This window comes from Felis catus, chromosome B3 (assembly GCF_018350175.1).
Source record: "Felis catus isolate Fca126 chromosome B3, F.catus_Fca126_mat1.0, whole genome shotgun sequence".
Lineage (NCBI taxonomy): Eukaryota > Metazoa > Chordata > Mammalia > Carnivora > Felidae > Felis > Felis catus.
Window position 1 is genome coordinate 59,001,328 of NC_058373.1, and position 18,642 is coordinate 59,019,969.

Below are 18,642 nucleotides of genomic sequence, written 5' to 3' on the forward strand. Positions count from 1 at the left end.
TCCAACTGCTTCAGCTGCTCCCCACTATGATCTCTGTCGTCTCAGTTCAGCTTTTTTACACCCATAGGAAGCTGGGTGACTGTGGGGCTCAACTGCTTAAGTTTCCCTTATTTCAGAAGCTTAAGTTTTTTGCTGCCCCAAAACAGTCACTTACATCTTGTCCAGTTTTATAGTTACCACTAATTCAGAAAGGGCTAGTCAAATTAATCATAGTCAGAAACAAAAATCTCCCTTCCCTCATATTTTTTGGAGTGGAATTAAGGAAAGAAGAGCAGCTGTTCTCAGGTGGCAAAACTAAGAAAATGTGACCTGCTGGAAATCTTGGTTACAGTTTTGAGGGGAGAGCTAGTCTGAGTGAAAGAAAGTAGCAAGTAGAGAGAAGCAGAAATGGGAGTTAGTGAAACAAAGTTGGCAGCGTTTAAGTCCTTGTGTCAATACAATTATCCTCAAGTCCAGCTGACTTCTGCCCTTTTTGCAGTTTATTTACATGGACCATTAAATTTCCCCTTTTTCTTTCTGGGACAGTTGTTTGAATTTTCATTTGGAACCCTTAGTGAGGAGAGTCTTAAAAGGAATTAGATATAGCCCAATTAGAACTGAATATTTATGTGAAGACTCAATAACCTAGACTTTGGAAATGTATTAAATAACATCACATGGTTTGATTGTCTTATTGAAGCCATGGGGTCAGACATGTGAGGGAACAGAAGTTTCCAAGGCTAGCCATTATGACAAGTGACTACCCCCCTCATAACTACACGGTTTTTGTTTTGTTTTGTTTTATACATTCTCTGTCCTCATATTCTAGCAAATTTTATGTTTACAGGTATATACAGGACAAGTCAAAAAGGAACACAATCTTAAGATTTTTTAAAATAAAGGGACATATTTTAGAAATGATTTTGAAGTTGTATTCACATTTTCCTTAGAATCATCCCTCCATGTATATTTTGGATTTTATATTTTCTCTTTATGGGTCAGTAGCAAGTGACCTGAACTTAAAAGGTTCTACCTACCCTACCCTTTCCATACCTCTTCAGCCTCATTTCTCTCATGATATTCTAGCTTCGTAATTATGTTTCAGTTAAGTTGAAAACATTATTATTTGGAAACTTAAGAGACCTTGAAACCTTGGAACTTTGTTTTATTTTTAATAGTTCTTATCACTATTTAAAATTAGCTGGTTCTTGTGTTTACTTGTATATTGTCGGACTGGTCCAACTTGAATGGAAGCTCCATGAGAACAGAAACCTGGTCTATCTTACCCACTACAGTATTCTTATTACATAAGATAATGCTGGGCACATACGAAGCATTCAGTATTTGTTACACTAGCACTACGGTAAACAACCCTAATATAAATTTTTCTGCAATCTAGTTTAGCTTAGCCGAAAATGAATTCTAAATTTGCTCAAATTTTAGTGTTAAAATGTAACTATTTGCATCACATGAGTGTGATGTGTGTATATGTGTCAGAATCAGAAAAATAGTAAAACAAGTTTAATTTTAATTTATTAGAACCCAGTTAAGTGATGATTTTAAAAGCAGAGTTTCCATCAAATTAACACTTAATTCCGGGCAAAAATACATTTAAAAAACCTAAATCTTAAGGCAGAAGTAAAATATTATAAAAACCAGCATGTCTAATACAGACTGTAGAATGTCAGAATTTTAAGATTCACATAGTATTTTATAGCACTAAAATGTTAATACAGTCAGAAACATTATCAATTGGTCCAAGATCTCTCAGTTTATAAAATGTCTAGACTGCTAATTGAAGAAATTTTGCTATATAAGTAATAGCTACCATATAATTAAGTGATTGTTCTTATGACAAAGGAACTAAGGCAGGAAATTTCATGGTTTTCATTTGTAAAGATTTTACAGTATTAAATATAAAGTATTACTAGAAGTATGTTTTAGATTCATCTTCCCACTCTAATGCCCAAAAGGTGTACATCAATTCCCTTTAACTCCATTTTAAAAAATTCTTTGAACTATTATACCTATTCATTATAGGCCTGATATACTCAGCAAAGGCATAAATTGCCATTTTGATTTGGTAGAAATAACAATTTTAGTAAATCACTATATCTTTTCCTGGTCATTAAATAATTTCAAACTGAAGTCTAAGAATTTTTGCACTTCTAATAAATGAACAGCTTTTTTTACCTCTGTAAGTTTGAATTTTGACTAGAACCTGAGCACAAGGGGGGAAAAAACATATCATGTTTATGTGCAATTAACAGTAGTCCTTCTGAAAAACAGAGTTAACAACCTTAAATGTCTCCTTGTGATCGAAACCTTTTATTTTGTGGGGGATAAGATTTAAAAGATTTAAATCTGAAAACAGGGATTAACTAGCTTAAGCATTCTCCGGAATAGTGTCAAAAAAGACAAATGCATTTAAAATAATTCTGTAAGTCTAGCAAATATGAGGCTTATGGGTTCTTAACATATTAATTACAAAGATTCTTCATCTTTATTACAAACTCTTAAGCTATTTTAATAAAACAGTTGTAGACCTCACTGCACTTCTACTTATTTGTGTGTTAATAAAAATCTGTTAAAACTCTTTATAGTACTTCTGAAAAATTCTAGTCAAATAAGATCACTAAAACTACCAGAGAAGCTTTGAAATGCTGATTGCAGATTCATTTTGAAGTTGATTTAGCTTCTTTCAGAATCTGGCATTTAAATCATGAATATTTTCACCAACTTGGACTCTGAAAATATAAAAAATTTAGCCAGTGATGGTTATCGTTAAACAGTACCAGTATTATGTGAAAAAAATAAAAATTGAAAAGATATTGTCAATCATGCATTTCACAATTTCATGAACTAAGTAAGGTATAACTCATAAATATTGTTATGTCTTTGCAGGTTACCTCAACTTCCATCAGGCCTCAGCTAAAAGTTAATCTGCCAAAACACATCAGCACTCATGTAAAATAAAAGGAGTAGGGAAATGATTTTGCACACATGCTGCCCAGTGTTTGGCTTCCAGGTTCCAACCCCTCTTTTATGTGACTAGATATAACTCCATGAAGAGCACGAGATGAGGGGTAGATAGAACAGAACACCTGTTGGGCTAACAAGAATATATTAGTGTATAAAAAGTTTTTCAGTTGAATAACTGTTCTCACTGGGGTTATGCTATGTGCAACATATAAACCGTACAACCAATTTTTACTATTTGTCCATTTGTGGAAAGAATTAGGCTCAATAAAATGTAAAATATACATTAGTTCATTTTAAATGCAAAGATTACAGTTTTGCTTACTTTGTTTTTGGCTCAACTGTAATATAACAAAAAAATCTCTGCTTTAATAATACAATATGAAAAAGTTCACATATGTACATGGGTACATTTCTTCATTAAAATTTTTCCTTAAATCTATCTCAATGTATCTTTACAACTGATACAACTGATCTTTACAACAAAAGTCAGAAACAACAAAGTAGAAATCATTCCATTTTACAGCACTTTAGGTTTTCTGAAGTTTTCCTTTAGGGCTTAAAGAACGTCATTGAAACGTTGTTTTCCATAGTCTGCAGGATCCATTTGAAGTTCTCGTTCCTCATCATCTGTAAGGAAAATAATTATGTGTCAAGAATATTATTTTTAAAATCACTTGCAGAAAACCAAAAAAATAAAGCCTCAGTAGTTTTCTATTTGTTATTTTATACCTTCTAAAATAGCACTTTATTTCTTAGTTGCTTGGCTAAACCGTGAAAAGTCTGTCTTCCAGTCTTCCAATATATTGGAAGATTACTTAATTTAACAAATCTTTTGATGATAGTAGAGCTAGATATAGTTAGCCAAACTTTAGGAACCCACAAACATTGAGGAGTTGGTTCTTGTATATAAAATACATTATTTCTACTAAATGAATTAGTTCTATAAGTTAGTTTTTGGAGTGCCTAGTTGGCTCAGTCCGTTATGCATCCAACTCTTGATTTCAGCTCAGGTCATGATCTCATGGTTGTGGAATTGATCCTCCCACCTCCACCCCCATCGGGCTCCACCCTGAGTGTGGAACCTGCTTGGGATTGTCTCCCTCCCTGTCCTTTTGACCTTCCCTGCCTGCTCTCTCTCTCTCTTTCAATGAAAATAAATAAATAAATAAAATTTAAAAATAAAAGTTTTAGAAACCGTTCTGTATACATTTTCATGCCATTAAAAACCAAAACTTTTTCTAATTACAAAATTAATCCACACTCATCACATAAAAATTGGAAAATGAAAGATAGGAAAATAAAAGCTACTCATAATCCCAATATTTAACATTAAAGTGAATTTCTTTGCTCCTCTGCAAAGAGCTTAGCAGCAACTTCTTAAATGATATACTAACCAAAATTTAACTTCTTCTTTACCAAAAAGAAAAAAAATATGTTACATAATATTGTTAGTAAGATCCTCAAAGTCACTTTGAGTAGCTACATTAAATGACTCTTTAGAGTTTGACTTATTTGGATATTCACAGGTTTTTCTGGGTCCTTCTTGGCTATCATCTGCCACTTCACATTACTGTTTATCTCGCAGTAGCAATCCTTTTCTAATTTTGTTACAAACTACAGGTTTTGAAATAAGACCGCTCAGAATATTAAAATTATGTTAGAACAAGAATGAAAAGTAATTTAATCAAAGCAAAGAGACTTTCTTTCTAGTATATGGCTTTTAGTGACATCTGTTAGCTCCTTCAGAGCCTTGGTTTTTTTTTTTTTTCTTTGTTTGGTTTTCTTATTTTTTTCTTCTTTTATTCTTCCACAGCCTTGAAAAATGATTTTTCATACTTTACAGTTCACAGTTACAATTACCCATCAGCTTAGTTTTTGATAGATTGAGATGTTACTATCATAATTGTCCAGAAATATAATTTTATATAATTTAAAGTTATATGAGTTATATATAAATATAATTTTATATATTTCAAGAGTCAGAATCCCAATTCACATGTATACTATAGCTTTCTGAAATCTGTCTTTTAGATTTGATAGGTTTGCTACTCTTAACTTCTCTAGTATATCCTATGGTAATCCACTCTTAACTTCTCTAGTATATCCTATGGTAAAATTTTGTTCAAGAAAAATGCTATGTGATATATGTACTGTGTATTTTACATAATGATGTGTTCTTATTTCTTCTTTATATTTATTCATTTAAAAAAATGCCAAATAAGACAACTTTTTCTTTCCTTTCAATAACTTTCCTATTAAACTTACAGAAATTCTCATTTAGAATTGCAGGCAACAATTTTGCATCATAGGCCAACAAAATTATCTTGTATCTTTAATAGTGTAATCCACTAGCTGTGATAAGATAACCCCAGATCTGTTACAGGCAGAGGCTGAAATTGTATCCATAATCACATCTGTATTTTGAAAAAAATGCTAATATCTTAACATAGAACTTGTTGTACTTTAAAAAAATATCTTTGGTTTTAAACAGGAAAATGATCACTGGCACCTCTCCAGAAAGCTCTCCTTAGAATCCATGTTATGGGATATCACCTTATGGCTATAAATACATCTTTCATGACTTCAGTAATTCAATGAAGATTTAATCACCACAGAGGGGTGGGAAAAGCAGCTATACAAAAGAGAATTCCTAAAAATTTAACAGGAAAGTTATTGAAAGTAGGTATGTTGGAAGACTTTTAAATGAAAAATTATAAAGAGAAGGTAAGAGCAAAGCTCTAGGAATAAAAACACTGAATTCTAGCTCTGGCTCAGTCCCTTAACAAACCTGATCTAGTTTCTAAACCTCTTTAGACCTTTAGTTACCTTCTCAGTAGAATACAGATAGCAACTGTTTATCCTATCTCAAAATAATAATAATAATAATAATAATAATAATAATAATAATAGTAATAATAATAATAATAATGTATAGGAAGGAGTCTTTACTTCTAAAGTCTTCTATAAATATACAGAGGAGTTTGTTGGTTTTATTAATTCATGCTTTTAATCAAATTTTAATACTGTGCCTTCACATTATTTTTCAGAATTTCACGGGACTTTTGGAATATTGCATTTTTCTTACACTGAACTATTATTTACATTAAGTAGAGTCCACTTTCAGTATAGCTATTCTAACCAGAATTCAAATTTCTGCTGACAACCTATTTGCATGTACAGTATTTATAAAGTATGATGAAATTACCTAGTCAAATCTAATATAGAATAACAACCTGAAAACTAAATATATATATATATATTTTTTTTTTTTTTCATTTTACAAGGCAGCAAAATCTGTAAATAGCTCATTAACATAAAATGACTATTAAGGAAATAGAAGGACATTCATAATTTATTAAATAATTCCTAAATTCCCTCTGACGTCAAGAAAGGATCACCTCCATAAAGCAAGCTCTACCAAACAAGAACATCTTGGGGATAATAAGGCAGTGAGGCTCCACTAAAAAGTACACGTTAATCCACAAACCAAAGTGTAATAATCCTCCAAAGCAGGCAATCCAAAGAAAAATATTCTGTATTTGCTTTAACTTCTTAAAAACTATTATTCAACAAACACTTATGTAGTGCTTACATTGTGGAAGACCTGCCCTAAGTGCTGAACAAATATTTGAGTCATATAATCTACATAACAACAGCTTAGTTAAGTAACTATACCCCTATTTTACAGATAAGGATATTGAGGCATAGAGTTAGGTAATTCACAAGGTCACAGAGCTGGTAAGTGCTGGAGCTAGGATTCAAATCCAGGCAGTCCAGCTCCAGAATCCAGGCACTCAAGCATTAGGCTCAGCTTCCTTCCATAAGCACATAAATACAACCATAAATAAATATGCAGGTCATACTCTGTTAAAGAAACTTGGAACTTTTATGGGATTAAAGATAAGAGTAAAGAGAATTTATAAACATCCATCTCCTTATTACAATAAAGAATGAATTAAAAGATATCCATCAGATGCAGAGTATTTCCAGAGGTAATCTTTTCATTGGGTCACTTAATTTTTTTTTTAATTTTTAAAAATTTTATTTATTCATTTTTGGGAGAGAGAGAGAGCAAGAGCAAGGGAGGGGCAGAGAGGGAGACACAGAATCCGAAGCAGGCTCCAGGCACTGAGCTGTCAGCACAGAACCCAGTGGGGCTCGAACTCACAGACGTTGAGATCATGACCTGAGCTGAAGTTGGACGCTCAACTGACTGAGCCACCCAGGCGCCCCTCATTGGGTCACTTAAAAGAAGGCAGGAAAAAAATTTTTCTACACCAATGTAAATAAAATAATATTTTTTTAGGCTGCTTCAGGAAACCAAGAATTAAAAATCAAAATAAACCAGAACTGTAAACACAGGAAAAATAGGCCTCACTTAATTCTACAAGAAAACACTTTTCAGATAGTAGTGTCCCAAATGATCAATACATATGAACAAGCATCAGAGATAAAGCTGGCGGATAAACTCTATTGGCAGAGTTGCTGCCCAAATCTCCATTGACCTTAGCTGAATCCAGAACCTCAGCACTATAAGTGGAATCTCTAATCCTAGGGACCCAACAGATTGAGGAAAAACAAAACAAAACAAAACAACAAAACTCCTCCTAATATTAGGAAGAGTAGAGAAGAGCCCCTAATAGTATTTCTGAAGTACATGTTTCAATTTTAATTGAAGTTGACACAATGTCATATTAGTTTCAGGTATACAACATAGTGATTCCACAAATCTATACATTATGCTATGTTCATCACAAGTACAGCAACCATCTGTTACAAGCATGTTTCAATTTTTGATATCTCTGGCTGCAGAGTCTTAATGGCAGTAAAGATTTTCTTTCCTGGGTTTGGGGGAAGATATGTTTCAGGCATGCTCAAATCTGAAACACATTCTCCCATTATACCTGTGTTGTATATAGTGATTCCACTGTGAATATGATCACAGAATTTTAGAACTGAGAAGGACCATCTATTGTAGTTCAACAGTCACATTACAGATGAAGAAACTGTGACCTAGAGAGTTAAAGTGACTTGAAAAGCAATACTCAACGGCTGGTCTCCTAACCTAATGTTTTTCCCCCACTCTTTTCTACTGCCTGCTTTGGCTACAAGTGCAAACTCGCCTGGGAACCCAACCATTATTTCTACATTGCAACTATGAAGAAATGTTCTTAAATTCTAAATATTCTAACTTAATAATAAAATTTAGAATCCAAATTATTGACAAACTAGGGAACAACCATAATTCCCCCTTCCCACTTTCTGGACAGTTAATGCCATACCTAAAGAATCCCTGAAAGCATGTTTTAAATTATTTGGCTTTCCAATACTCTTTTTTAGTCAGTTCACCCAAACATCCCTCTTCACTAGCTGCAGCTGGTGGCTTTGTTCCCTGTCATAAAGGAGTCCCCTTGGTAGCTGTCCTATCCTTCTACTGCTGTCATCTAGTGAACCCCGAAATGGGATAAAAATGTAAGTGGCAACCCCCAGCTCAAGTAAGATTGAGTTGCAAATGAGAAAACCCCAAAATCTAACAATCCCCTCCCTACTTCACTGAGGGTATCACCTTAGGTCATTTCCTTATATTCCTTAGAACTGATGCATTTATTTCCTTGTGAAAGGAAAGGCAGAGCAGCATGAGGATACTGGTGACCTAAAGTGGAAAGTTACAATGAAAACTGGGGATGGGAGAGGGAAAGGGAAAAGGGTATAGGGGAGAGGGAGAGAGAGAGAGAGAGAGAGAGAGAGAGAAGAGAGGGAGGAGGCACTGAAGATAAATGTACCTACCATGGATAAAAACCATACAAAATATCTGAAATTTTGTGATACAAATCATTAACTTTAAGACAGCCAAAAGCATAAGAAATGTCTTTCAGTTACAGCTGAAATTATTTGCTCTAATAAAACCCTCAAAATTATCCAATGATATGATAGAAGCTCTTAGGAAGAAAACTAGAGAATGTTTAAACTATAAACTAAATTTATAAGACCGGAAGTTAAAGGGTTATTATTCTAGTCACAGTTCTAAAACTCAATGAGAAAGCATAAAATTATCAGTTAACAACATTGACCTATGTAGGCTAAGTACTATGGGGGGTGGAGGGTGGGGTGAATATGAAGGCAGAAAAGGACACAAACAAAATATAAGGCAACGTAAGTGAAAATTCCTGCCCTCCAGAGCTTGGTAATCTAATTGGTGATATGATATACATGCATGAAAAAGCCTCACAACAATGTTATAAATAATTGTAAATAAAAACATTCAAACAAACACAAAACAATGAGAAAAAATGGTAAAATTTATGAAAAATGGATGAGATTATAGAAAAGGTAGGTATAATTTATTCTAAAGCCCCAAACAGCATTTGAGAAGTTCTCATGAATGTATCCTTATAGAAGTCCTAGAATAATTATTATCTCTTTCTATTCCCAACAACCATTCTTCCAAAACTAGAATGTACTATCAAAACAATCCTGCATGGAAGTCTGAGTCTCTAAGTTTCCCCTTTTCTATTAACTACAAAGTATCTGAGGATAACTATAATTTCTTTTCAGTTTTATAAAAACAACTCTTGTCATGAACATAAGTAAGATGTGATTACTTAAAAAGAGTTAAGGAAGAAATTGAGACAGTTTACATTGGAAAATACTTCATGCATCACATTATAAAATAGAATACATCACACATTATTATGTTCATAATCAACTTTTACAGAAAAGAGAAAAAGTTCCACAAATACTACTAAATGATATAAGCAGGCAGAAAATAGGCCTAAAAACTCATAATAATGTAATATACTCTGATATGCATGCATGGGTAGGGCTGCATGCACACAGGTAGATTCTGAACTTTTAATAAGTTAAAAGCTCAGAAGTTACATAGTTAACAAGGAAAATATGTTGAATCTGTGTATTAAACATAAAACAGACAAATCTTTTCAAACTGTTAAATATAAATTTTCAGCCTCTCAGAAAAAAGTTCAAAAACAGCCTTCCTATACTCAATCAGTAGTGACATATCTTATCTTCAGTATGGAGACCATTCTCTTTGGGACTTCCTTTATAACAAAAAGGCTGTCTGGTCAAAATATGTACCTAGAATAACGAAATGTTTTCAGATAAGAAATTGGAAAAGAATTATTTTCTGGGAGTATTTGCCGTAGGTAAAGCCTGGAGACATTTAAAACAATTTAAATGTAAAATTTCTGAATACTTTTGAGTTTCAAATTATAACTATATCAATAATACATATAAGATAACTAAAATGAAAATACTTAAAATAATTAAAATCTAAAAATATGACTATCATAAAATTGTTTTCAAAATAAAATTGAAAAACTACACAGAATCTCTTTGTATTAAGATTGTAATTCTGTTAATAAGTGGGGAAAATTCTACACAAATTCAACCAAAAAATTTAGAGGTGGGTTTCACGGTCACAGCATGGAGGCCAAGCCCACGCTCACCTTGGACGTCTTCCTCTCCACCATCACCATCTTCTTCCTCATTGTAAGCCAGCTCAGCCTGCTTGTCTGCCTCGTACTCACCTACGTTACCATCATCCCCATTATAATCCGCCAGTTTAGAGCCATGCTGCGGATCAACAGGGGATTCATTCTCATCAAAGAATCGGCCTGTGAAGTAGGTAGAGGATTAATTCAAGAGTAAAGAGGAAAAAAAAGAAGGGACCTACACTGGATGCCTCCAGAAAGTAGACAAGTGAAACCTGGCAACGTTTAGAGTATTGGTTATAAAAAAGATACATTTTTGTGAAGGTTATCCAAGACAAAAAGAAATAAGAATGAAGACTGAAAATAACTTTTTAAAAAAAGAATTTCCTTTTGGTGTTCCTTTTAGTACTTGCTACTTAAGGCTTGAATATTTTCTTAAAGAAAGGGTACCATTTTCAGGACTGCTTTCCTAATAACCAATGACTTCTCCAAAATAAGTATTTGTCTAATTTACCACTTTAGAAGAACAAAAAATGTTTTTATTACTAGATACAATATGTATTTGAAACTTGTAGTTATTTATTTTCTTTATAAAATACCATTTTCCATAAATAATTTTGATCATTTTTTTTTTTTGTAAAAATAAACAAGTACCATGCAGGCTAGTTTCTTTTTGGATGCTAAGACAAATTAACACAACTGAGGGCTATCTCAAGTTCCTTCAGTGATAGTGACTGACTATAACTGTGGATTTCCAAGGAGAGATGGCATAAAGAATAAACTATCAGAACTCCTAGTGGTATGTGTTTTGAAAAAACATCCCAAGTAATTCTGATTTATTCTTTCCCATTTCCTAAACAGGACTTTTAAAAGCCAATGATAGAGGAAGCTTAAGAAAGTTGAACTATGCGAGCCTGTTATATTGTGCACATTCATAACAGTAAGAAATCAAAAAGAGCAAAAGACATAACATCCACTGTAGAAAGCTATTCAGCAACTAAAATTGAAAATGAAAATGTTAGGCACACTAAGATCTGACTCAGAAACACAAGTTAAACTCTACTTTGACATTAAATTTAAGTAGCATAAAAGTAAATTTTATTCCAAAATCTAAAATATAAATAATATCAACTTACTGATGATGAAAGAATTTAAGACTTTAAAAAATTATACAAACTTTCTATGGATAAGTCTAAAATTTTTTGAATTATGTTTTTAAGAAGTAAATTGAAATGAGGCATTCAGGAAAAAAAATTAATGACTTCTTTGCTTGGAAAGAAAGGTTAAGTACAAATGGAAAGAATTAAGGAGGTATTGGTCAATTTTACAAACAGCTCACCACATCATCGGGCCAATATAATTTTAATTGCTGAGTAAAGAGTCAATTGGGGAAATAGTTAAAAAACAAATCACACTTACATAGGCTTTCAAGGATGGGGGCTGTTTACAATAGGAGACAAGTAACTGGGGCCAATAAAAAGAGCATAAAGTCATCTTAAATATATTCCAGAATAAGGTTGGGTATGTACAATAAATAAATAAATTGAAAAGTTGATAAAATAGTTAGAGAAAATAAATGGATATAAAAGAATTAAAAAGGAAAAACAGAAACAAGAATAATAAGCTATTTGTGAGAAAGACACCATGTCTCCTAATGATAGTAATACAAAACAAAACATTTTAGTGGCTTTTATTATTATTTCTTTTTCTAACAACAAAATTAATGATGCCAATATAAGGAAAAAGGGAGATTTACAGAAATCTATATTTTATTTTTCTTAATATGCAATATTTACTATGGACAAACTTAATCTGGAGTTGTTAAATCATCTTTATGCAATGTAAAACTGCTGTTTTAAGTATACGAACATTTAGGGGCACCTGGGTGGCTTAGTTGGTTAAGCATCAGACTCTTGATTTCGACTCAGGTCAGGATCTAATGGTTCATGAGAGTGAGCCCTGCTTGGGCTCTGCACTGAAAGTGTGGAGCCTGCTTAGGATTCTCTCTCTCCCTGTCTCTCTGCCCCTGCCCCCTTCCAAAATAAGTAAATAAACATTAAAATAAATAAATAAACATTTTAATATGCTAGTTCCCAATGAATTTCTCAAGGTATACCATTTCCTCTAAGAAATTTTTAAATTTTTTAATCAGTTATGAAACATAGAAGACTAAAAAATTAACCTAAAAATTTATTGTAAAATATAGTTAATACTATCAGACATGGTACATTAACTAAAAAAGGGTCCACCTATACCTATTACAATATTGCAACAGAACAATTTATAGTATCTTTCTTTTATAGGTGTTTGATAATCTGGCTAGCCCAAATTCAGCCCTAAAATTATAATATTAAAATTAGTGACACTAGACACTAGACAGAGATAATGAAAAAATCAATAACAATGCTTGACCACAGGGGCAACTGGCTGGCTCAGCCAGCAAAGTATGTGACTCTTGATCTTGGGGTTGTAAGTTTGAGCCCCACATTAGGTATAGAGATTACTTAAAAAAAAAAAAAAAAAGAATGGATGGCCACACAACTGTCCCTTGTTAAAAAAGTAATTTGTGCTATCATATATGCAGAATTTTCATCTTTGGAGAAAGAGCTAACCCTTAATACAGGATTTCAACAGCATGACAGACAACAACAGAGAAAAAAAGAACCAGCTATACAAAGATGTCTGTCAAGTTGGGACATCAAACTTCACAATAAATAGTGAATGACTATGGCAGCATAAATAAAAATGCATAACAATAATCAATACAACAAACAGCTCAATTATATAATTGTCAGGCAACATATTTGTAAAAAGTGTTATAGAAGGGAGGGGAGCCTGGGTAGCTCAGTCAGTTAAGTAGCTCACGTCACGATCTTGCAGTTTGTGAGTTTGAGCCCTTCAGCACAGAGCCTGCTTTGGATCTTCTGTCTCCCTCTTTCTCTGCCCCTCCCCAGCTCACACACACTCTCTGTCTCTCAAAAATAAATAAACATTAAAAAAATTAAAAGTAAATCTGTAAAAAAAAGAAAAAAGGAGTTATAAAAGGGGGAAATTTGTGTGGGTTAGAGCTAGAAGGGAAGGTTTCAAGAAAGAGGTAAATATACTGGACCATGACAGAGAGAAGGAAAGAAACACCCGAAGAATGAGTAAGAAGGTAGATAGAGGATTCAGGAGACAGTGAAGAGATTAATTTGACTGGATTTATTTAGAAAGTGGAAAGAGGAAGTTTAGACAAGCAAATTTGGAATAATTATAGAAAAACTTTAAAGTTAGATATTTTCAAGGGCATCCTATATCCACTTCACAGGGTCATTGTTAGAATGAATGACAAAGTATATGGAAGTATCTACAATACTCTTTCATCCAATAAAGACTCACTAACATATGTGAAAGGTATTGTGCTAGTACCGTCACACAAAAATAAACTTATCATCTCCATCTCTGGTAACTTATTATAGGAAGGAAGACAAACAAGTAAACAAATAATTAGAAAGTGATGCTATGTGTGCTATACCACAATGATCCAGAAAGTGACATCTTAACATGGAGACTATTGCTATTGTTGGTTTCTATTTGACAGAGGAAGTCTGAACTTTGTGTAGGAGGCAATAGGCAGTTGTCATAATTTCTTTTAAGCTCTCTGAGAACAGGAATCTAATCTGATTTATGTACTACAGCATTTCCAGTGTCTTTTCAGGTAAGAAGCTATGAGGACTTAGACTAGAAAGATATAAGAGGAAATTTTAGGAACAGGTGAATCAAATACATTTAAGAATGACAAATTGAATACATGGCACAGTGGAATGGAAGCACTCAAAAAATGATTCTATAATCTTAGCCTAGAAACTAAAGATACTTGTACCCAAAATGGAACAATTGATAAGGTATGGAAAAGCAAATGCTTTAGGAATACTGAACTAAGGGTTACAGTAAGATATCCAAATGAAAATAGTTTATAGACACATGGAAATATGGAACTAGACTCTAGGTGCAAAGTGAGGGCTAGATGTATAGGTTTAAGACTCATAAATATAAAGATGATATATTAAACTATGAGGAGCTAATTTCTATTAGGAAACAAATACAGAAAACAGCTATTGGTCAAAGGAGTGATCTTAGGTATTGACTATCTTTAAGAAGGGAAAAAGGAAGTAATGAGGGTAAAGTTATCACATGATGGTGTAAAACTGTGATGTCTCAACAAGAATTAAATATTGTACCTTATCTCTGAAGCATTTTACCTATTTATTTAAAGATTTTTAATTCAGTTCTCTCTCTTAGTAACCACAATGTTAAAACTGTGCTCAGCTAGGTGAGTAGTATGGTCATTTTATTTAGTTTGGATCCCCCAATTTCCTTGTATTTTTTATAAAATTCAACTGTGTACTTGAATTTTATTTTCATCCTGGTGGCTGCTTGAAAATAATTAACTTATAGCTTACCAGTAACAGGATACTAGCTTCATCCTAACAACTTAAACATGAGAACATGAAGAAAGAAACAACATACACTCTAGCTATTGACAGTCTTTGGGTGGCATCGCGTTGGAAAACCAAATCATAAGAGATTGTTGATACACTTTTCAGTTCACTTTAAACAATATAATAGAACTTCATACAGAATGATAGATATTCTGTAAAACACCTTAAACATCAGGCTGCAAACTCCCAAAACCAGTAGAAAATGAAACGATGATGACAAATAACTATAACATTTCTATAACAGTCACAAAAAGGCATTTCAGTCAAGAGAATTAGACTGTATGTTTTAATCCCGTACTGAAAATCAAACCAAGATAAGTCACTTTTTTGCTTCATTAGCTCTAGTTTCACTTATAGGTTTCAATTTCTCAATTATTGTATGAAAAACAGGTTTATATTTTTCTAGTCATTCTTTTAATATATTGTCACTATTATAAACAAAATAAATCAATCGGAAATTTTACTCCAAAGGAGGGAACCTCTTTTTCTAGCCTTCATCTACTGGTAGTATCCATTTCGTACCGGTCATTTGGAAATTAACAAATTCAAATGACTCTTGCATCGTTCAATTTAACACCTACAATGTTGACTATTTTAAGTATCCCTGAGGGTCCATGACATGTGATAACTTATAATCTGCTGAGACATGAGTCAAGAGTTGTGAATGCTGGAAGGGTGAGGCGTGCAAATTTTGACAAAAATGTTACTGCAGGCTTTCCCTACAAAGCAATATATAGGGAAGACTACTTACTGGCATTTGAACTATTTACTTTGATTTCTTTATGAGGAACATTATGGGGCAAAAAGACCATACTTATTTTGCATCTCAAGGTATAGGACCGGCATGTAGTAGTAGGCACAGGAAGGAATCTGTTAATTGACTGGATTTATGGAAGGTAAAGAGAAACCAGGGAAATGAAAGAAACATGGTAGCTAGAAATTACAGCTAATAGCATCTGAACAATCACCACCACCATTTCACCCCCATTCCCAATGGCCAAGAGGTTCAATTGCTCTTTCCCCTTCTTCACATTATCCACAGGCTGCATTTTTGTTATTTTTTTATCCTTAAGACTAATTCTATGAGGGGAAGGGAGAAAAGAAGGGAAGCACATGATTTGATTTGCATCAGGGTCAAATACTGTTCTCCTTTACCTCTTGCTTTTCTCCTCCACCAAACCTACTGGAGTACTCCTAAAACCAGCATAAAATAAAGGGGCCTGAGGTGGGAACCAATTAGCTAATCTTTGAGTAAGTAATACCAAGCACATGTCACATATTTATGACAAGTACATTAGTCTTATGTACATTAAGTGGTTAAACATTTCAACTTCAGTATTCAAATATTCTTTAACAGAATAAACAAAACTATAATGTAATTGGGTAACAAAATCTTTTTTAAGTTTTATTTACTTATTTATTTTTGAGAGAGAGAGGGATACAGCATGTGCATGCGTGCAAGCAGAGAAGGGCCAGAGAGAAAGGAACAGAGAGGATTCCAAGCAGGCTCTGCACTCAGTGAAGAGCTCAAAGCAGGGCTTGAGCCCATGAACTGTGAGATCATGACCTGAGCTGAAATCAAGAGTCGCACACTCAACTGACTAAGCTGCCATGGCACAAATTCTTCATACAGAATGATAGATATTCTGTAAAACACCTTAAACATCAGGTAGGTGTATGCCAAACTTGATTACTTTCTGAATTCACATCATAAAAAAAAAATGTCATCTCAAAACATTATTGTAACATACTGAAGAACAGAGCAAACCATTTATTCATATATTTCACAAATTTTTTTTTTATTTTTTTGAAAAGTAAGCTCTACACCCAACATGGGGCTTGAACTCACAACTCTGAAATCAAGAGTCCCAGGTTCTACTGATTGAGCCAGCCAGGCACCCTTACAAAAATTTTTTCTTGTTTTGCTTTGTTTTAAATTTTCCTTTTTTTTTAAATGAATTCTTTTTTTAAAGAAATGTTTATTTGTTTTGAGAAAGAGAGACAGAGAGAGAGGGAGAGAGAGAGCATGAGCAGGGGAGTGGCAGAGAGAGAGAAGGAGAGAGAGAATCCCAAGCAGGCTCTATGCTGTTAGCACAGAGATCAAAGCAGGACTCAATCCCACGAACCATGAGATTGTGACCTGAGCCAAAATCAAGAGCCAGACACTAAACTGAGCCACCCAGGGGTCCTCTGCTTTTTATTATTAAATATTTTCAGATACAGAGAGAAGTGTCTAGAGAATATAATGTCCATGTTTCCATGATTCAGAACTTAGTCAAATTTAAACACTGTTTTGCCATATTTGTTTTAGAACTTTTAATAAAGAAAACATTACATATACAATTAAAGTTCCCTAGCACCTCTCTCTAACATGAGCCTCTTACCTCAAAGATAACCTCTATCTTAAACTGGGTGTTAAATATCCCCATGAAACTTTACACATTCATTAATAAATAGCATTGATTCATAGGTCTCTAAATATGTGGCATCGGGGCAGGAAAGAGTTGACTGGGCATGCCTTGTTTGCTGAAACCCTGTACACTCTAAAGAAAGGTTTGTCTTCAGGACTGTTGCTTGGCTGGAAGCTGGAAGATAACTTCTGAGCCTATGGAATGTTCTGTCTGATATGTGTGTTTCTTGGGCCAGGCTATACCAGCATGATTAAATTAAGTTTATCCTAACAAAGAGATTTATGGTGTATATTTGTTTTTGCTAGGTGGGGCGTGGAAGGGCTAAAGTCTGAATAATTGAGCTCAGTTATGCAAGCATTGCATGACATGTGGGCACGACATGACTGATCCCTGAAAAAATCCCGGTACCCCAAAGATCAAGTGAGCCTCCCAGGTTGGAAACACTTCACACATAGTGTCACACATCTTTGCCAGGAGGATTAAGCAAATCTCCATGCCACTGTGAGGGGACACCTGGAAGCCTGCATCTGCTTTCTCCTGGATCTTGCCCCATGAGCTTTTTCCATTTGCTGATTCTAATCTCTGTCCTTTCACCGTACCAAACCATAACTGTGAATATTAATAATTCTTCTGTGTCCTGTGAGCCCTTCGAGTGAATCATCAAACCTGAAGGTGATCTTGGGACTTCCAACATAGCATAATGTATCTATTTTGCAACTTGCTTTATCCTCTCCTCATTATGCTTTTGAGATTTATCCATGTTGATAAATGTGGCTTTGTTCATTCATTTGAACTCCTATATATAATTCCACTGTATGTGTATGGGACATATCCATTCTCATACTGATGAACATCTGTTTCTGATTTTCAACCTAATAACAAATACTCTTGTACAGGTCTGAAATTGTTTGTAGGTACATATTAGGTGCTAAGTTGTAGGGTATGTGGATCTTCTCACACTTATGATTGACATTTTAATTAATAAAATTGTTAATTTTAATTAAGTCCAATTTATCATTTTTTAAAATTCATGGTTACACTATTCACAAAAAATAAACTCAAAATGGATGAATGACCTGAATGTGAGACAGGAAACCATCAAAACCCTAGAGGAGAAAGCAGGAAAAAACTCTCTGAACTCAGCCACAGCAATTTCTTACTTGACACATCTCCAAAGGCAAGGGAATTAAAAGCAAAAATGAACTATTGTGACCTCATGAAGATAAAAAGCTTCTGCACTGCAAAGGAAACAATCAACAAAACTAAAAGGTAACCGACGGAATGGGAAAAGATATTTGCAAATGACATATCGGATAAAGGGCTAGTATCCAAAATCTA

General features: G+C 33.7%; 1 protein-coding gene across 3 annotated transcripts in view; it reads right to left on the reverse strand.

The window, feature by feature from the left end:
* Positions 1–1,495: 1,495 nt before the first annotated feature.
* GOLM2 (golgi membrane protein 2) overlaps positions 1,496–18,642 on the reverse strand; it is a 106,069-nt gene continuing 88,922 nt past the window's right edge. For 2 of the 3 annotated variants that reach the window (XM_011282842.4, XM_011282841.4), the window contains 2 exons: positions 10,428–10,595; positions 1,496–3,588 (listed from right to left, as the gene is read on the reverse strand). In XM_011282842.4, coding sequence (XP_011281144.1) covers positions 3,518–3,588; positions 10,428–10,595 — 239 coding nt within the window. In that variant the 3' untranslated portion in view covers positions 1,496–3,517. The remainder of the gene's footprint in view (positions 3,589–10,427; positions 10,596–18,642) is intronic. The other variant, XM_011282843.4, reaches the window with a different exon arrangement.